This window comes from Antechinus flavipes, chromosome 1 (genome assembly GCF_016432865.1).
Source record: "Antechinus flavipes isolate AdamAnt ecotype Samford, QLD, Australia chromosome 1, AdamAnt_v2, whole genome shotgun sequence".
Taxonomy (NCBI): Eukaryota; Metazoa; Chordata; class Mammalia; order Dasyuromorphia; family Dasyuridae; genus Antechinus; species Antechinus flavipes.
This window is the reverse complement of record NC_067398.1, coordinates 402,386,864-402,408,958: the sequence shown is the minus strand read 5'-3', so window position 1 is coordinate 402,408,958 and position 22,095 is coordinate 402,386,864. Positions and strand designations below refer to the sequence as shown.

The window sequence follows — 22,095 nt, the reverse complement described above, 5'->3', positions numbered from 1 at the left end:
AAATAATGCAGTGTCATCAACAGGCACTACAGCTACATAGTATTTACACTTGCCATTCTAAAGTGCTCAGTCATACCACATATCTCTAGTCAAGTATATGGAGGTTGTCAGTTTATGAATTTCTAAAATAGTTATTGTTTAGTTGCTGAAAATGTTGCCATTGATATGATGTTAAGCTATCCATTTTCTCCAAAAATAAAATTAACTAATGAGATAAAAACATTCAAAATATTGTAAACATTGCATAATGGTCTGATGATTATGTAGATCAAATACTATTACTGCTGATTGAACTGAATGCCATTTGCACTGGAAGAACATGATGTCAACATTTAGATTTTAATGTTCAAAACACTTAAGCCTAACATATATTTAAGTAATTCCCATCAACAAAATTTTTAAATGTCATTAAGCTTCAATCACCATTATTGAAATAATTGGTCATCTCTATCTTAAGAGATGAATATTGGGATGTTGATTAATAGTCACTAGAATCTAGCAATGTCAGGACTAAAAAAGAAATTGAACCCCTTTCATGATTTAGTTATTTGAACATGATCTTGTGCATTTGAACGGAAAAAACAAACACTTTATGTAACTATTGGATTGGAAATTATGGCCTCAAAATTAATTTGATATGTATCATGTGAAATAATTTCATGACAAATCTGAAGAAATAAAAATAAATTAATTTTAAAACTTTTAAAAAAAGAATATGGAAGTAGGATGGGGCTAGTGGATAGACCACCAGCTCTAGCATCAGGAGATCCTGAGTTCAAATCCAGGTTCAGATATTTCCTAGCTATCTTAACCATATCATTTAACCCTGATTGCCTTCAAAAAAAAAAAAAAAAAAGAATTTGGAAGTTAAGGACACTAGAAATGTAAGCATTTGGATTCAGCCAAGTGACACAATGGACAGAATGCTGCAATTGGAGTAAGAAAGACCTGGATTCAAATTTATCCTCAGATACCAACTAGCTATATGATCATAGGCAAAACACATAACTTCTCTGTGTCTCAATTTCCTAAACTTTAAAATGCAGATAATAATAGCACCTATCTTCCCAGGGGTGTAGTAAGCACAAAGCAAACTATGATATAATGATGATGGTGGTGATAATAATAATGAAAATAAATAATACAAAGAACACTGAACTTAGGAGTCAGAATAAATGAATTGGAATTCTGGCCCTGTCATTTACTTAGGTTTTTGAATACTTTGATCAAGTTATTTAAGTATATCAGTTTCCTCTTCTGTAAAATGAAAAGGTTGAACTAGAATCTAATATTCTTTCCAGTGCTAACGTTTTGTGAAATGGCAGGAAACCAATACTTTCCTGGGACAAACTGACATACAGTATGAATCTTGGCTGCTAAATTTGGAGTTTGAGTTTCCTTGAATGTTGGCTATTTGGTAAATGAACCACACCCCATGATATCATAGACAACATTTTATAGGACATACTTATTTAGTCGACCTAATAAAAAAGATATGGTTACACTGCAAATGACCTCCTAGGAGATCAGCCAGAAGAAAATGAACAAGAGTGATTTGGGATTTGTGGCAAGAAGCTCACCACAAGGGAATATGTACAGCAATGATTCAGACTCATAGGATATGGGTATATCCTGTGAACGTTACAATGAGTCATAAGCACTGGAAGTTTTCATTTATGAAAACCTGTTGTTTGGAATTAACCCACATTTGGTCCGTGTTTCTTTCATTAAAAAAAGGGAGGTCAGAATACAAATGACTCTCTTCAAGAGAGTAGTCCCAGATAAAGTAAATATTCAACAAGTTAAATGTTCATTTACTATTTTGCTTAAAGTTCTTAGAAAACTGAAAAGTGATTGGAAGATGACTTAAAGAAAACAGAAAAATTAACTTCAATATTTTATTTCAACTAAAAATGAAGGAAATGACTTGGTTAAGATCATATGAATTTCCAAATTGAGAAGATCTTAAAAATTATTTATTCCAATCCACTGTTTTTAAATAAAATGTAAGATTGCTATTACCTTCTTAAAACTGACTCTACAGCATTTTAAAAAGGAGGCACCAATATAATAAAATTTAAGGCCTGTCAGAATTAGACAAAGCATTAAAGAAAAATTTTAAGATAGGTAATTTTAACACATTCATGTACATTAAAAAGTTGCAGTGGTGACACACATAGAAATCTTATGGATTTCCTTAAATAAATAGATAAGGATGATTCTAATGACCACATAATTTTTTGTAGATGACTACTCCTAAAATGTTTAAGGGATTTTGATATCATTTCAAATTAAATATCAAATGAAAAAATGAAATTTAATTTGTTCTAGCAATCCCTTTTTTTTAAGGATAGCACCAGAATAAATTTTAGCTTAGACCTTTCTGAAGTAGCACAGATTTCTTAATCAGTAGAATCAATTTTTGAGTAATCTATTTAATATTACAATTACACTTTTATCATCAAGATAAAACAATTTATAAGACTGTGCAAAAGAGATATTTTAAAGAAAAAGGAATTGAATGAGTAAAATTAACTTTGAGTATGGATGTGGAAATTAAGTTTCAGCGTCATGTCCTGTTTTGGACCTTTACGGATCTTGGAAATCATTCTTTCCCTCTTTGAAAAAAAAAATCCACCAGGGCTCATTAATTTCTGAAAGGGAACTACTTTTATTAATTGTTGGCCTATACAATTTTGCCAATTAGTTGTTCATTTCTTTCTCAAATCCATTTTGATTCCTCCCTTGCCCACCTCACTCCCTATTCTTGTAGTTATGCTTACCTGTGTACACACTGGATTTGCTAAGCAAAAGGAAGGGATCATTTTTTTTTTTTTTGTCTTTATATCCTTAACTCCTAGCACAATGACTTTCATAGAGTTGATGTTTAAGGAAAGCTTACTGAATTGATTTCATTATCCCATAAGCAACTCTTTGGATACAGAAGGTTTCTGCTAAAACTTATAATATACCTGCTATTTAAATTGACCCTGACTTGATGGAATATGATTTTCTTAACCTTAAAATTAACTTTTTAATTTTTAAAATATGGAACATAGGTACACCATTGCTGAATATAAGTATGTAGCACTAATATTTCTATCTTATTGGGTTTTTGAACTAGATATGCCAAATTCAACATGTTCAAAAGAGAACTTATTGTATCTTCTCCCAATCCTTCTCTTCCAAATTCCTTATTTGTATGGGTCTCTTTCATTCTTTTATCTACATAGGTTCATAACCTCAGAGACAGCCTTGAATTTTCACTCTTCCCTCATATCACATAGATCTAATCAGTTTCTACTCCCATAGACTTTCTTGCCTCTTTCTCCATTACCTCTACTCTAGATCAGATCCTCACTGCTTCCTTCCTGCCTGGACTGGTAAGTGGTGTTTCTGACTCAAATCTCCCCCTTCTCTAAATCATCCTTCATTCAGAAGCCAAAGTAAAATTTCCAAAGTACAGATCTGACATATCATTCCTTTCCTTAGGAAGTTTCAGTGGCTCCCAAACACACATAGATAAAAAAAGCCTAATTTCTCTCTCTAATGTCACACTTTAAGAACTTTGTTATAGTTTAACTTTCGAGGTATATTACACATCATTTTCAGTCACATATTCTATAGTTCATCAAAATCTGCCTTGTTGCTATTCCTCTCTTAAATGAAATTTCATTTTTCTTCATGTCTTTGCAATCATAGTCTGTTTACCACACAAAGAATAAATTATTTCCTCACCTCTGCTGTTTAGAATTCCTAGTATTTTTCAAAACTAGCCCAAATAATGCCTTCTATCTGAGGGTCTTGTTAACTCTTTTAATTTACTTTGAAGATATTTTTATAAGCTTATACATGCATGTTATTTCCCTTGATTGAATATAAACTCCTTTAGGACAAGGATTATTTAATTTTGGTGTCTGTAATCTTAGCACTTAATGTAGCCCCGGACTAAAAATAATAATAATAATAACAATAACATTTATATAGTGCTGTGTGCTAGATACTTTACAATTATTATTTCATTTGAGCCTCACAAAAAACCTAAGAGATAAGTGCTAATATTTTTTCCATGTTATCTCCATTTTATCATTATTTCTGAGGTCATTAGTAAGTATCTAAGGCTGGATTTGACTTCAAATGATCCAGACTCCAGGCCTGGTGCTTTGTGTACCGTGTCACCTAACTGCTTGTGCTAGGTGCTTAATAAAGGTTGATAATACTGATTTGTAGGTAGAAAAACTAAAGAAACACTAAGATATTAATTGATTTCGATACACTCAGAAAAGAAAGGCTTTTTAAACTGGATTGAAAAATATCTGTAACAGATGAAGAAGGCATAAACTATCTGAGAGTAACAGAGATGGCATATGGTTTTCAAGTAACTACAGGCTCTAACATAGTGTCTCTCCAAATATTTATGGGACCTGCTCAAATGGCAGTCATTTTTAGAAATAAAAGATGGTAGCATCGTATGGATGCATTTCCTGGTAAATAAGTATGGCAGATTAGAAGGAATCTGAATTTGGGCACATTACCCCACAGTTAAGACATCTGCTCTGCTGTAGCACTTGCACTTAGGCTTACTTACCATTTTACTTTTCACAAGCTCTTCGATGGCGCTGACAAGTTCTGCTGCGCTGGGTGTTTCGGAGCTGGTAGGACGGACCAATAACCGGGATGATGTCTGTGGAAAAACATAAGGGAAGAAAAAGGGAAGGAGAGGGAGGAAATGCTTCCAGTTTAGTCACTCAACACAAAATGATTCCTTCTGCAAACGTCTCTTTTTAAAAGTAATTCCAGACAGAAAATCCACAAGTTTTATTATTTTTTTATTTATTTAAAATCATCCTTTCCAATTTACAATATTCAGACATGAAATATTAAATGAATCCTGATCTGGAATACATGTGGAAAGCAGACCACGTCTGTTTTAAATGGACAATCTAAATTCATAATATTTTTCAAAGAAGTGATTGGGCATGGGAATAGTCTTAGTCTAGTTTTCTCAAATGATTCCTGCATAACATATAAGAGGAAAAATGTACAATACCTGATAAGTTAATAGAATAGAGACTTAAAAACATTCTAAAGTGCAAATCCTTGAAAAACCAGAAAAAGAAAAAATGACCACAAAGTGCATTTACTGTAATTCTTCAAAATAAATAGATAAATACAAGGAAGAAAAGGAGCTGGGGCACACTGACCAACCAGACTGGGAAGAGAGGGGGGAACAAGCTCACCATTTTCTGTGCCATCCATTTTCCCCAGTGATTATTGCAGAGTACAGAAGATCTCTGGCCTCACAAGCTATAAATAAGATGCCAATTTATGGCTAGAACTGAGGGTAAAAGGAGTTGACAGCAAAGGAGTCTGGGTAAGGGGCCATTAAGTTCAGTTTCAGTAATTAGCAAACATGGTGGGTTTGCAGATTACTTGTATCATTAAATAACTTGAAACTAGAAAAGGGTATATAATATGAACCTCACTTCATATTAAGGACAGCACAGATGCATGCAACAGAGGTTAAAGCTGTCCCAACAATATGTTCCTGGACAAAATGGACACATACAAATTTATACATTTACAATGATGCTTTAAAATATATAAATCAAAACATGCTCTTTGGATGACAAAAAGTTGGTTCATTCTAATGAAAGAGGAATATGGAATGAAGGAAAGGAAAATATTTCAAATGGAAAGGTAAGGAAATTGAGCCAAAGCAGACACAGAACACAAATCAACATAGTGCTGCAGTGAGTTTACAAAAAAAAGAGAAAACAGAACAAAACAAAAAATTAGTCACATGGTAATATATTAGCTGTCTAGAAACATCACTATACTTTTATTTAAAAAAATAAGGTTCTATCAAATTCACTCAATGAAATACAATAACCAATAAATGATTCTACCAAAGAGAAGAGTAATGATGTTTTAAATGGAGAAAAAAAAAAGTGATCTGATTAGGTATATAAGAAAATGCTGCCTGGCAATTACTGGTTTTAAAAAACCACAGAAATTTAAAAAGACATTTTTCTCCTTTTAAAATAGAAGTTACCTATAATGTTAACGAAGATGGTTATTAGCTTGGAGGTAGACAGAGAGACAACATGGGCCCAACTTCATGTTTAGTTATATTATGTGTAAATGGCTACATGGTGTCTTGCCTCAGTTCCTCCTACTTCCTTTTCACCCAACACACAGATATGTGTGTGTGCTTGCACACACTCAAGACATGCACAAAAAAGTCAAAGGAATCAAACCCAAACTAAGTCCTTTAACTTACAATGGTTTTTTTCTCCCTAAGATGTGTAGCTCTCCTAACTTGTAAGTTTAAAAAGAAGGGGAATAGTGAGGGAGAAAAAGAATTCCAAAAGAAATGTGGCTAAAAAATCCTTCTAATTTGGATTGATTGGCTCAATTTGGTCTCAGCAATTGTTCCTTGGAGATGTAGTTGTCAGTGACTGGATTGTGATAGGTCTTAGTTCAGCAAACATGCAGGAAATTGATCTAGGCACAGTACAGCAAAAGATGTGGCAATCCAGCAACTGACTACTTCAGTGATGATGACAATCATTGGGGGAAAAAGGATAGAAAAGAAAGAAGGGGGAAAAAAAACATAGCTATTGAAAACATCTGCTTTACTCAGAAATATTAATTACTGCCACCATCCCCCCTCAACCCATTTGGGGAAAAAAAAATCACTAGTAGTGACTTCATACTGCAGTTTTCAACACTTGAAAATTTTAAGCAGCACAATGGGAATTCAAGTGGGAAAGGACATTCAAATTGTATTTATCAAGTTTCCATTTTGATGTGCTTTGTTTTAGGGCTTTGTAATTACTACAGTATTTGAAAAATATCCCTTTGGATATACCCCCTGAATCATTCCAGGTAAAGATTAAGAGGTTTAGTTTACATTTCTGTATTCTTATAGCAATCTCTCAAAATGAACATTTGGACGTAGTATGTTGTATACATACTGAAGACTTTTGACATGTGGGGGCAAAAACTAATTAAACAAATACTACCACAATTTCATTTTAGAACTATAAAGCTAAACATTAGCATTATCCAAATCTCAAAAAGAATTGAACTAAAATGTGAAAAAATATATTTGGGGGTTTGAATTATCTGCTGTTTATACAAGTTTCACATAAAACTCAATTTATTCTATTAAAGACTACATCACTGCACTGGATAAATGAACTGACATTAGTAAATCAAAAATCTATAAAAATCCTTAATTTGTCTACAGTGTAACAATCTGTCTCTATAAGAGACCAGTAGAAACATAAGGGAAAGATGATTTTAAATTTCTATATATATAGGGAAAGAGAATTTAATTAGTTTACTCTACAAGGCAAGCATCTGTACCTGAAATTTGAAAAATAGATAATCTATAGAGGTCAGCATTGAAAGTGCATATGCTGCTTCCTATTTCAAATGTGAACTTTTCATAGGTATATAATTAGTGTTTATTTCTCAATAAATTATGCATGTCTAGAATAGCTGCAATTTGCATGGATTTCTTTCATGCACTGCCCTATCTAGTCTTTTGTCTGACTGAGTGACTTTACCCACAACCCCTATGCAAAGTAAACCCTACCCCTACTCAGCTATAATGGTCCTAAACCTGACTGCCTGGGTAGCACCCTTTCATTTTTTACCTTATCATCCTGGGAGTCTGGCTGAAGGAGGCTGTGCTGCTGAATTGCCATTGGTGGTGGAAGGGGAACTGAATCTGCACCTTCTTCCCCTTCTTCTTCCCCACAACTCTGCATTCCTGAAGAGGAGGACTTGGAGAGTGTACCACTGCTTAGCCCCTCATTCCGACCTCTCTGCAAGAAAATGGGAAAAAAGCTTCATGACCTTTTGGGCCAATTCTGTCATCATCAGTTAATCCCTGATGAATGCCTAAGAATCACATGGAAAGAGTGGAATAAGGCAGAAAGTCAGAGAAAAGAAATCTAGAAGAAATGCAGCGACAGAATCTCGATAGTAACTTTTTGTCTTCTTCTTTCAAGCCAGTGTCTTGTTTTAGTGTCCTGTTCACCCTCTTAGAAAAGAGAAGAAGCAATCAAGTGGTCTCGAGCCCTTTCTTTTTTAGTACATATTGCTTGGTCTTATCAGTCAATTTCCCCAAATTCTGCTCTTGCCTGCAAATAATATATTGCCATAAAAAAAAATCTATTAAGCAAAATCACTTGATATAACAATCAAATGGTCTCACTGGGTTTTTCATAACATGTATAACAAAGTCCAAAGATCATTCTTATTAGGACAAAATTTCATGGAAATACTGCTCTTGGCTGGAGAGGAGAAAAATACAGTCAAGGTTACATAGTAAGAATATGAATTATGTATCACAATCTTTATCACTGTTTTAAACTTAGCAAAATTAGAACTTTAGAGGCTACTAAGCAGACATAATTGGTAAGTGAATTTATAAGACACACATGTATTTAAAGAAACACAAGCACTATTCAAAGTCAATGATGTAATTACACACAGAGGAAAAATCTACAGCAGAAAGTACATATGTACAAAAGAAATTAAATGATACATCCCTTATATCCTTTCCTCTTCATTAAAGCTTATGAGGGATTTGGGAAACCACATATAATAATTATTATCCTTTTGTCCATGACAACATTTCCCAAGGCAGGGAGTACTGATGCCACCAATGCTGAGGATGGCAGGGCTAGATTAAATAGGTATTAACTGTTCTTTCCTGTGGAGTTTCCTGGTTTTCAGGAGGAAGGGAAATGAGAAATCTCCTGACTTACTTAAGTATGTTTATTTCTCATGAAGGGGAATGATGTAGTGTTTGCAATTGGGCTAGCATAGAAAACTAATCTGATATTTCTCTTCATAGGCTAGTATATAAATTGAAGGAAAAAAAAAAACAGGAAGAAGAAAAAACACTCCATACATCCTTTCCACTAAAACTGAAAAAACAAAGCAAACGAAACCTAGTACTTTATTTGAAAAGTTCTGGAAGCATGTAGTAGTGCTATGTGGAATCCAGAAACATGATAAATGCTAAAGGAATGACAAACATTCTACAAGATTGAGTGGCAATTTCTAGCACCGTCTGTGTGCTAAATACAATGGACAAAAGGGCCTGAAATATACCAATATTTAATATGATTACTTAGGTAGACATATGGTGGCTGCTCAGTCTCTCTGATTGTCAGCAAAAATCATGTAAATGGTTGTGAACATGCTGAACTGCTCTGATGCTCTTTGTTATTCTGCACTAGCCTACTTTTCTAAGCAAAAATCAGTAGGAATAAGGGATTTGGGCACTATTATGTAAAGGGGAAGAAAATCAAATTAATTTAACCATGAGGCAAGCATTTGAATCTGAAATTTTACATAAAAATCTAAGGACACAGGCCTTTTAATTTTCTTAATGTTGGGGGTAAATCTGAGTTTGTAGCTCAAAGGAGGATACTGACCTCTTCTATTGTCTCATCCTGCGGAGTAGCAGCACTATCATCCGAATCTTTCTGAGAGCCAGCATCTGCACTCTTTCGGACTTCTCTGCTCTTCTTATGCTTATGGGCAAGCTTTTTCACATGCCCATCTGCCTTCCCACTGCTGAGACGCCTCACAGGGCTGGTGAGCCATTTCCTCAGGGTGTTACCTGGACGCTTGGGACCTGGAGAACTTTGTGCCCCAATCATATGAGGCTGAAGGGATGTGACAGAAGCAGGAGGGCTGGCGTCATTACTGGAGACAGAAAGAGAATCTGAAAGGGTAAAAAAAAAAAAGTCGGGGTTTTAGTGAAACATCTAGATCATGGTGCAACAAAGTCTTAGAAAGAAAAAAAAAAGTTCAAACCAAATACTATTTGAGAAGAAAACATTATAAGGACAAACAAGATTATTTTTCACATAATTAAAAAAAAAAAGACATTCTAAGAAACTTGTCTTTTTCCTAACTTAAAAGTGTGAACAACAAAAGAATATATATTCTTGATAATCACAGGGATATTACGAGCCCATTTATTATACCCTGGGTCTGCCTAGTTTCATTACAACATGTAGTAATTAAAAGATAGTAGTTATAAAAAAAAATGGTCACAAACAATACACAGTCCACTTTGACTTGATTGAAGAAAAGATTTTTCTTGAATTAAAGATTTTAGTAGCTAAGTGACTCATCATCAATATGGCACACTTACCTTCAATAAGAAGTAGGGTTAGGAGTGGGATTTGATTTATTCTATTAGACTCAGTTTCCTTTGGGACCAATAGAATTTTTAAAATTACTAAATAATTAAGTTTTAGCAGCCAATGTCTATGAAACAAAGGGAAGCTAAATGGCTTGGCTTTATTAATTAACCCTATGTTCTGATGAAACTAATCTGTATTGTATAGGTTCAATACATATAACATAGAATCACAGGTTTATGGGACAACTCTAATTTTACAGTTAAAAACACTGAGGCTCAGGAATATTAAGTGGTTTGTCCAAATTCGCATATGTAGTATCAAAGGTGACATTTAACCCCAAGTCTTCCAAATCCAGAGATAGATAAGATAGTGTGCTCTTTCCTCTGTACCATAGTGCCTTTGTTTTAATTCATGTCAGAGTTTGTAGAAAGTAAGAAAAAAATCTTGTGAAACCAACATCTCAGCAATGAAAAATACCCTTCTCAAAAATGCTACCATTCCTCAAAAAACAAAAGCACAAAACCAAGAAAATAAATAAAAAAACTTGTGAAAACAAGAAGTCATTAGATAATTTACCCTTGGTACAAGAATATTATCTCATAGCAAATATTCTCACCTTAAGTTAATTGTGGTCTGAGTTTTCAGCTAGAGAAATTCCCCAAATGTATCTGATACAACACAAAGTCAGTGAGGTTCTACATGGTTGGTTTGTAATTTGGAAATAAGAAGCTCAAAATGGCTCTTTCACTAATTAATGGCTGTGGGTTTTAGCCACAGTTTAAATAGAATAAAATATTTTGCTTTATTGGTCTTAAGCAGTGAAGAAGAATAAAAATCATTACCTATATTTCCTCTTTAATCTTTTCTAAATCTTAAAAAAAAAAAAAAAAAAGTAGATACATTTAACGGTCTTTTAAAGTAGTCCTTTACACCAATACTTGGATTAGATGTATTTACTTCTGCTGCACTGGAGGCCTTTTTCTTCTTCAATGAAAAAAGCAAGAGAGTTAATCCTTCTCCAATCTAGTGATTACATGTACATAGAACCAACAGCATTTTCCCACCAACATTCCAGACACTGGGACTACACAATGGTTCCTCCTTTTTGCGCAATCTATGAAGTATCAGGTAGTGAAGTATTCATCAGCAAAGAGTATAATTTTCTATAAACAGATGATGTATTTTAAGGATGATTACCATTAAGCTTAAAAATCTAGCTTTTTCCCAGACTCCATTAACAATTCATGTAGAGATTCTATTCATTTTCTAAGAAAATGAATAACTGAAAGCCAGGGATTTCAAGACCCCTGTCATGTTTAGACAAGCTGCAACTTTTCACCATTAAACAGAAAAGTCAGATCTTACAAAAATATTCCAACATCTAGAAATTTGTTTTATCAAATGCAATGACAATTAAAATGGGGGTGGGGAAGTGGGGGGAGAGAAGTATTTCAATGATCTAAATAGTAAACTGAACATTCATTCATTAATTTATTCAAAGAGCATTTACAGAGAAGACCAGGTAAAAAGCACTGGTAAACACAAAAATAACTGTACCAGGCAGAATGTGAAAAATGTCATATTAAAAGTCAAATATGTATATTCAGAGAAAGAAAGGATCCCATCTTTTTTTTTTTTTTTTTTTTAACGGGAAGATAGTCAAAAAAGGAGATGGCGATTGAGCTGAGTCTCAAAGGAACTGGAAATGAAATAAACAAAAGTTAGCTAAAAATAAACCATTTATGCATCAGTGTATCTGGCTTTCAACTTATGTCAAAATAATTGTTATTCATGCATTCTTTTCAGAACATATTTAATCATCTGAATGCTATGTTACTTGATATTTCAACAAACATTTTCTAAACATCTATTAAGTGTAAAGTACAGTTGTGCTAGGCATTATTCAGATAAGAAAAAAGAAATGAAACAGTCTCTTTCTCAAGGGGTTTACATGCTACTGGAGGGCGGGAAGGAGACACAGTATGCACACAAGTTAATTAATGAAAATTTTATTTATAAATACAAAGTGATTTCAACATGAACAGTTGGGAGTGAGGGAAAATCTAGAAAGGTTCTGTGTGGCAACTAAGCTGTGCTTTTAAGGAAGATAAATGAAGCTAGGAAATAAAAGAGAAGTCCATTTCACAAATGGAGTACAGACTATGCAAATCATGGAGGTGGGAGATTGGATATTTTGCCTAGGAAGCGAAAGTAGGCATTTTGTTTGGAATAAAAACCGCATAAAAAGGGTAAAAAAAGGAGAGTTAGAGGAAATGAATGGAAAGTAATCAGATTTTGTGAAACTTGAAAAACTGGAATACAAATTTTCATATTTTGTCCTAGAAGCAGTAAAGAATACCGAAGATTTGCAAATAGACGAATTGAGTTATTTAGATATCATTATATGTTATATAATGACATTAAATAATATAGCACCTACTATATGCCAGGAATTGTACTAAGTGCTCTACAATTATTATGTCATTTGATCCTCACAAGAATCATGTGAAATAAGAGCTATTATTATCTCTTAATTATAAATAATAATAAATATAATATATTAATAATATATAAAAATTATATACATAAGTAAATGGGGGATTAATAATAGCTCTAGCCTTACAAGATTATTGTTAGTTTCAAAGGAGATAATAAATGTAAAGGACTTTGAAAATCTTAAAATGCTACATTTAGCTCCTATTATATCATAGTATCTGGCACACAGGAAGCACTTAATAAATGCTTATTCCCTTCCCTTTTCCTTATGCTCTGCCATATACTTTCAGGAACCTTAGTTTACCTACATTCCATGGAGAAGTACTGGAATAAATTCTTAATGAAAGCCATCCCAATTGTCTGATTAAATAATGAAAAAGCTAACTATAATCTTATGATGACTATTTATATAGTTTATAAAACTATAATAATAACTACTACCTCTAATTAAGTTTGAAACCAATGCCAAATATTAATTTTCAATGTGCCATTCATTAAATTCATGTTTTTTTGGTGGTCAGAACAGAATTCTATAGAACTTCAATAATAGAGATAAAGTTGACTATATATGACCTCAACATGGACATAAAACCATTTTCAACAGTCAGACTTTGCAGGTGGAGAGAAGAGTGGGGAAGTTCTTTGGAACAAAGAATGAATTATGATTCTGCTTCTTTGTCAGGACCCATAATCATCTTACCCTAATTCCAAATGTGCTTATATCATTCTGCAGTCAATTTGGATGTAGATACAATACAGAATGAAGAACAAGATAAATTCTTACAGAAGTCTTTAGCCTAGCCTTATTTGGGAAGGGTGCCGATATGGCTTATTTCAATTGGTACATTAACTAAAAGAAATTAATACACATTCCTTCTCAGTTGTGTATACTTTTGTTCTCTGACCTTCAGGAGGTATGTTTCTGAGACATTTCCTCTTCATCTGGCAGGTCAAGTATAGTAAACATATTCATGGCCTTAAATGTTTTACCACATTACTAGAAATGGCACTGTTCTATTCAAGGTCAGTGGTTCACTAGAGCTGTTGACTGAACATATGTGATCAGGGGGCATTGTAATGCTAAATGAAATGTTTTGCTGTTTTGGTTCCCATGTGGTACTTTTTAAATTAAATTACAATAAGTGGACATACTACATCAGTTTACTTTATTGGTATACTTATGGTTAAGAAAGAAGCTATCAGCTATGGATAATTACAAAGTTGGGATGAGATTAAAAGTTAAAATTGTTTCCTCATTTTTTTTTCTTCTTGAGAAAAATTCAATGTTACATAAAGGGAAAAATATGCAGAACTTGGAACGAGGATAATTTGGCATAGGAAGTAAACATTTCTTTTCTTAGCTTTCAATCTAATATGCCACAATTTGACAGTTGACTACCACAAGACAGGGCTATTCCCTATGGCTATTTCAGTTCTTCAGCCATGTGACTCTTCATGACCTCATGGACTACAACAAGCCAAATACTGGCTATACAGTTTTCTTGGCACAGACACTGGAGTGATTTGCTATTTCCTTCAGGGTCACACGGATATTAAAGATTTGAAGCCAAATTTAAATTCAGGTCTACCTGATTTCAGAACCTCCAGTGTTCTATCTATTGTGCCGTCTTGCTGCCTCTAAGCTGGTACAAGGCACTATATACATGTTTAGGATTAATATGACAAAGATGCTTACAAGCTAGAAAACAAGATACCAATCAAAGTGTTAATTTGTGTCAATTCAAATATTTCCATCTAGGATGAGAAATTTTTTTTCCACTTAAAACGAAAACTCAAGATTATATACGAGACAAGTTCTTCTACTCTCCCCTTCTCCCCAGCTTCTCTTCCCTGTCTTTAAACTCTGTTGCATGGGGTTCTGGGAAATAGGAATTGGGCAGTATGGTTTAATAGGCTGGGCATAAAACCTAGATTTTATTTTTGATTCTTTAGAGAGCTGTGTAAGCTCATTTGCATTATATACCTTAAATTCATTAAGCATGCTCACAGAAGACTCAGACATTAGTTAGGCAATCACAATTATGAATATTCACTCAGTTTTCATCCTTTCCATTTTAAATGTACAGGTTCTACAAGCTGGTTTCCTTTGAGTATGAGAGAGAGAAAGAGAGAGAGAGAGAGAGAGAGAGAGAGAGAATTTAAGGTAAAACAAAAAATTAACCACCAATATTGCATTCCATTGATCTCAAAAATAGAAAGAGGAAAGGTACAATTTAGACTAATTTCAAAACTTGGCAGAATTTTTTGAGAAGCAGGATGTTTGAGTTTGAGTCATTATTGATTCACCTCTCCTAAATCATCATTCTGACTAATAATTTTAAGTTATGTCCCATATGAATGACAAAATAAATCTCAGAATTCCATCCTTGTTTCTAAAATTACCCAGGTGTGCACATGAGAAAGTAATTTTATTCCAAAATGCTGATCTACTTGAAATCTCAAGAGCTTTAGTTAAAATCCACACTATCTTTACATGAAGTAAAGCCAAACAGACCATTTTTAGAGTTCACAGGGAGACTATGCTAGGATTCTACTATAAAAAGAAAGAAAGAGGAAAAGAATAAGGAAAAAGGACAAGCAGCAGGGATCCCTGCCCTTCTAGCCCTGAAGGATAAGATTTCAGAGAATGTACACAAAAATTCTTAAGCTATTGGAGGAAGGGAGATTTTTTTTTCCCTATTCCCAGCCCCTACTTCCCAAGTCTTCAACATCTGTGATTAATAACAAAGCCTTTTTTTTTAATTAAAAAAAATAAATTTACCATATCCTGTTAGTTGATGGCTAGGAAGACTTTTAGCTTCACATTAACCCTATCCTAAGAGTTTTCAACTTTAAGATGTTTTAAAGAAGGCTATAAGGCAACAAAATAGGGAGGAAAAGATAATTACATGTAATAAATTAATAGTGATAATATTTTAATTTTCATTAATAGTGACCTGGATATAATCTAGTCCTAAACCTAAGAACAATTTAACTGCATTTTTCTATTTTTTCTTTGCAACAATGAAACATATGTTTCAATACATGGGAAAGGTCAACAGAAAAAGGCAGGGAAAAAAAACCTATCAAAAGGTTGGTTGAAAGATAAATAGCCTTTCACTGACTGATAGCCTAAAGGAATAGCCAGAAACAATCGAAGTTCACTCTAGGGAATGGTTGCTGAGAGTGACCCTATCTACCTTATAAATAAGCATGCTATGACAGGGATCGTTCATAAAATGTCAGCCAAATTCACACATGCGGGAGTAATACAAATAGCAATGTCATCTTTGATTATGGAATGTCATCATACAGATTTATGCATTAAAAGCTGGAGGATTTTTCCAATAAGTATCTGTCTCAAGTTCTAATTCTAATCTGGCCATTATTTTTTGAGATGTCTCATAACTTAGTTTCTAGTTAGTCAGATTTAAGGAAAAAACATCCTCAATAAGATGTCTTGCTGATTTCTCTACTTCAAACAAGATAAGCAATATATAGAAACCAATTCAATTCAATGTAACAAATATTTGAGTGTTTACCATGTATAAGATACAAACTTGCAAGGCAGAGGACTAATGTAAAATCCTAGTTGTTAAGTATTGAAAGCAATGTTCATCTATAGCAATAGCTCTTTGCTAAAGAATTTTAATTATTCTAATGTCAGAAAAATATTTCTGTGAAACCAAACTTATAAAGCAATAATTTTATTGTACAGGTAGGGCCTGATTAGTGTGAATGATGAATCTAATAAGTAGATTATTAGAATTCTTACTGCATAGGTCCATTTGGCTAGAACCAATTTTTAATTTTTTTTTTACATAATTGGATCTTTGATTAATATGAATTTGAATTCATATGACTCTATCAGAGGATTCTTATTCAAACCAGACAGATCTAGGCTACTGGATGTATATTAGGGTTCAGATGCAGAATGACTAAATAAGTGTATGTCTGCCAGCATTTCTGATAATTGGAAAGATGATCTTTATATGTTGATGTTTCTTGATGGAAAGTAAGCCCAATCCATTTTTAGATAGCTTTCGTTTTAGAAAAATGTTCCTACATTTGCTTCTTTGCAATTTTTATTTATTGCTTAATGGTTCTGACTTCTAAGACAAAAGAAAAAGAAAGAAAGAAAAGAAAAACAAATTTTAATCCTTCTTCCATGTGTCAGTCCTTCTAATACTTGAAGATGTTATAAACTATTTAATCTTCAACACTGTGCCTCTATTAATGTAGCCTAAGATTGCATTACTAGCTATCATACCACATTATTGATTCATACTGTAAAGTCCATGAAATTCTTCATTTCTTTTAAAGATAAAGTATTGTCTAGTCATGCTTCCTCCTTCTAATATGTTGTGAAATTGATTTTTTTAACCCAAGTGTAAGACTAAAAAAATCAGTCAACTAAATTTCATTTCAGCTCAAGGATCACGTCTATCAAGATATTTTTCTGTCCATTTACTAGTTATTCTTCCCAGATTTTTTTATTTTGAAAGATGATATTGCATTTGTACACTAATAAAAATAAGAAAGACATTCTCATGTATATAAAGAACCTGACAATAAAGTGGGTGCCATTTGACTTGAATAAAACAAAAATGATATCACTATGTAGGGTCAATCTAGTGTATTTGACTATGGCTGATCAGGACCATAGAGCTCAGAGGGCTCTACCATAGGTAGGCACAAATAGCTGTATGAATTTGGAATGGAGAGATCTTTAAATTTGCACCTCTCACCTTTCTTTTGAATTACTGTAATTCTGCCTTTGCTTACAAAGTTCCTGCAATTCTGTTTTGAGCAGAGTACCTTCTCTGATGTAGGCATGGGGAAGTACTATGTCTCCCATGTCTCACAATTGATACCAAAGTTCTTCACAAAGACCTTGAGAATGTCCTTGTATTGATTATTCTGACCTCCATGTGAGTGAGTGTCTTGTGTGTGTTACATAAATTTAACACTAAAAGACAAGTGAACTTTGATTTAACTATAATGAACATTATTGCTCCTGGAGAAATATGATGAAAAACACTTCTTTCAACTAGGAGACTATAGGTATGAAATGAACCATTACTGTAGATTCTGTTAGTCAAATTGGTTTAACTGTTTTTCCATGTTACAAAGAAGGATTCAAAGTGATTGTGGCACATTTCAGAAATTAATTGTGAACAGCATCAATAAAACTTTAAAAATAAACATGCAATATAATTACATACATACAACACACTTACATAATATAGTTAAACTGTATAAAAAGAATTCCTCTGGCCTGCTTCTAATCTACCTACATATTAAAAATGTGTATTGGATAATAATTTCTCAATATATTTATACGAGTCTCTTTGGATGATTCTCCCCTTTTGCTTGAAATAGTTTTTCTTTGTATCTTCATAATTGTTTGCAAAAGTTTTTCATTGTTCTTGAACAACTTGGATTCTCTTGTAGAATTATAGTTTCTGGTTTTAGGTGATTTTTTTTTTCTGGAAAAACACTCTGAAATCTACTCTTCCATTATTTAAGATTATTGTTAATTTAATACACAATGCCGACTTCAATACACAATGCTGCTTACTTGTTTCTTTTCAATAAAGGTCATATTCTCTTCATGAATCCTATTCCTAACAATACTCAGTGATACCTACAAGGTTAGAGAGGTTAACTTTTCTTGTTTTCTTCTTCTATGTTAGTTCAACTTGCTTGTTACTGATACTCTATTAGAGTAAAGACATCTAGGACAATGGAATTTATTAATGATTTCTTTTTTTCCCCCTTCTATGATTACTGTGGACTTTTGGACATCTCTACTGAAATCTTTTCTTGATTCAATTGCACTTTATGGTGTCTATCTGTTGAATAAGTACAGAAAAATTTCCCCTCTCATTTTTCAGGGTAAATTCCTTTTAATTAGATTTGTAAGACTACAATGTATCAAATGTTATTACTAATTCTTGTTAGGTGTACTTCATCCTTGATCAGGAGTTGGTCATTTTTAAAATTTTAAGCTATGATCCAGAAAATTAAATCCCAATTTCAAACACCATCTTTTAAATCTGATGTTTACTTCCAATTATCTAAAAATGGACATTTCTAGAAAATACTGCCTCAAACTTTTGATTTATTGGAGAATTAATTATGTCTCTCTTTCCTCTGAAAGTTTATTTTTATTCCTCGACTACTCATCACATTGGAAGTACCCTCTGCCTCAGAAAATTTCCTCAAGACTAATTGGTTTAGTTAGTTCCTAAAACTGATTAGCTAGTTCCTCAATCTCTATTTAAAGGAGGAAGCCTAGCCATCAAAGAATTCATTCCATAGCAGAGCTGCACTTTTGATTTTGTTCTGCAGGATTTTCTCTTCCACATATATTCATTTCCAACAATCTCTACTTTTAATCTTCTCAAGCCATTAGAATTTACAATAGAATGTGAATTCTTTGAGCCAGGGTATGTCTTTCTGTTTGCAGTGGTACTTAATAAATGCTTGATAATCATTTTTTATTTGGCTTGCAGATCTACCAGCTCTACATACCTACAGAATAAATAAATAAATTACACACACACACACACACACACACACACACTTTTTTTTTTTCCTTTTCAGCATTACACTAATATAAAAGCTTTAGTTCAGAAGTGACAAATATGCCATTGGACTATATGTGGCCTCAAAATCTCCAGAGAGTTCTCAAACCAGATTAAAACATAGTTCTTATATGTGATGTTAAATGTATTCATGTATTAATAAAAAAGAAATATGTAAATGTGTAGTTTTCTAATTCAATATGCAGCCCAGAAGAATCTTTATGGTTTAATAGCACCATTTATATTTGAATTTGACACCACTGCTTTAGATTATTTTTCAAATATTTAGCTATTACTAATTTGATGCAGTTATGGACTCAATGGTATAGCTTGAAGGGTCTTATAAGACTCAGTCTTTGCAAAATTTTTACTTCTCACTCTTGCTCCATGTTCCTGGGATTTCACCTAGTCTTTTGGTTTAAAACATGGTCTCCGAAGCATTTCTATTAAAATTCACTCTTACCCATGTGACGTAACAGAATTATAGTGAAGATTGAGTAAAGAGGGACTTATGAACTAGCTGGAAATTATAAATCATAACTTTTTAGCTTAAGAAAACATAACCAATTAGTTATCTGTTTGACTGTCACATAATAGATGGCAGGTCCCTGAGAGAAGAAGGCACACATTTTTTTATGTTAGGAAAGTAGTAAAGGATCACAAGAGCTACATGATGGCAACTGGGCACCTGATAGGGTAAGACAAAAGCAGCTGAAGAGGATGATGAGAAGAGCATCCATAGCAATATTTACTATTGCTTTGGTTGATGAATATGAAGTATGGACTCTTTAAGGTGCTGCTATCTGTATGATTTTGACAGCAAAGGATTAGGGACTTAGGACTTTCAAATATGAAGTAAATGTTACAAGGAAAAGAGAATGCCCCCTTTAAAACTTTGGTTTCAAGTAGAGGCTTAGTATAGGAACCTCAGAGTGGATCAGTTCACTCAGTAATTAAGAACACATGGTCATCGGAGTTTGCTAAAGCACTAGGAATGATCAAAACTTGCAGCGCTCAATCAGAGTTTTCCTAACCACCTGAATTCACAAAGGACTCTGACTATTCATAGACAATCCATCTCTGACTGACACATGAATGTACAGTGTATAAGTCACCCTACTCATATCACCAATGACTCCAGTAAGCAAGATCACAATACATGTCTCTTGAGGAAACCTCAAATAGAAAACAGAAATTTTCCAGGCTTTTCCCATAACATAGGTAGGTCATATTACTAGAAGAATTCCTCTACTATACCATATTTAACCATTTAATACTTTGAATACTGGAAGCCCAAGATTTGTAGTGTGCATTTTTAATAAAATCACCCCTTTCGCTTACCATTATGGACTATTTTCAATGCTACTTTGTCCTCTTCATAACTTCTAAGGACAGAAAATATTGGCAAAGATATCCTTGCAAAATGAGAGATGTGTGTGTATCTGTATCTGTGTGTGTGTGTGTGTGTGTGTGTGTGTGTGTGTGTGTGTGTTGCAGTACTTTCCTGTACTTTTTTTGGATTGATCACATGGAAAGAGGTAAGACTTAACAAGGTGAGTAGTTGTAAACAAATTTTAGTTCAGATTTCTTTCCTTTCTACACTCTCCCCCTTTTCTTTTAAATACAGAAAGAATTAAAACACGGAAGCTTATTCTGTGCTTGACTGTACTCATAGAAAAACCAAAATGTATTATTCTGAATTTCCAGAATTCATATAATAGAGCTCCAGAAAAAAAAGAATTCAAAATACTGTGTGACACTTGAGTATATTTTGATAGTAATGAATTAATGTTGACACAGATCACTTTTCTACTTTTAAAATAAGAATAATTATCTTACTAAAATTTTGTAAAGAACATTAAAGAATATTTAAAAACTCCCACCAAATCATAAGAAAAAAACGATTTTTGTGAGATTGTAAAGGGAGTGAGGAGTAAGAAGCAAAGGTAGAGTTATGAGGGTGGAGAATAGAATCATAGGATGTTACAACTATAAAGTTTCATCTTTTAACCATCAATGAAGGAAGTCCTTTTAATGCTTTCAGGAAGGATTATCATATGAGCCAGAGATTTTAATCTCAAGGAGAAACTTGTACACAGGATACTGATTTAGAAAATTACAAATGAACGTTTCCAATATTGCACCATATTTTTTGTTTATTTTGTTAATTTCCAATTATATTTTAATCTAACTCAAGTTCCATTATGGGAATTTTGAGGTCTCTAGTTTGAAATATCTGGTCTAGTCTCTGTTACAATACTTCTAGTGATAGGTTAGAAAACTTGAGAGTCAGGGTCACACTTGTCCCAATTTTAATAACTAGATGGAGCCTACAAACACTCTCAGCCCAAGAATAAGGGATAATGAAGGGTAAGGAAGCCCAAGGTTATTCTAAGGGGCATCAACTCAATCTTGCTTAACCCTGATCTGATGAAACCCGAAGAAACATAATTTTTTGGAGCTCTAATTGGTAGGACAGTTTAGGTTTAATGTGGATTCCCCAAAGATATAAAGTATCATTTGTTTCTTCAGGGATCTTTTGAATGGGCCCTAATGTCTCTACAGCCTCTCAAAAATCACCTAACAATATGAATGTGATCACTGCTTTTATTTATGAAGAAAAAACTACTTATAGAGATTGTTATGTGTTTTGGGGTGGAAGTTAAAAGTAAATAGAATTATTCTGTATAAATTGTGGTGTGATATTCTTTCTACGTGAATGAAAACCTCATTTTGAGAAAAAAATTAAAAGCCCTGAGCATGTTTCCTTGAGCTGAAATTATAATGTTTGCTCAAGAGGTTTATTTTTATGGGAAGGAAATCTTTTA

General features: G+C 33.2%; 1 protein-coding gene across 2 annotated transcripts in view; it reads right to left on the bottom strand.

Annotated features, from left to right (window-relative positions):
- The window catches only part of TRIO (trio Rho guanine nucleotide exchange factor), a 485,555-nt gene that overhangs the window by 36,992 nt on the left and 426,468 nt on the right, over positions 1–22,095 (bottom strand). For both annotated transcript variants that reach the window (XM_051969858.1, XM_051969859.1), the window contains 3 exons: positions 9,462–9,754; positions 7,668–7,838; positions 4,589–4,684 (listed from right to left, as the gene is read on the bottom strand). In XM_051969858.1, coding sequence (XP_051825818.1) covers positions 4,589–4,684; positions 7,668–7,838; positions 9,462–9,754 — 560 coding nt within the window. The remainder of the gene's footprint in view (positions 1–4,588; positions 4,685–7,667; positions 7,839–9,461; positions 9,755–22,095) is intronic.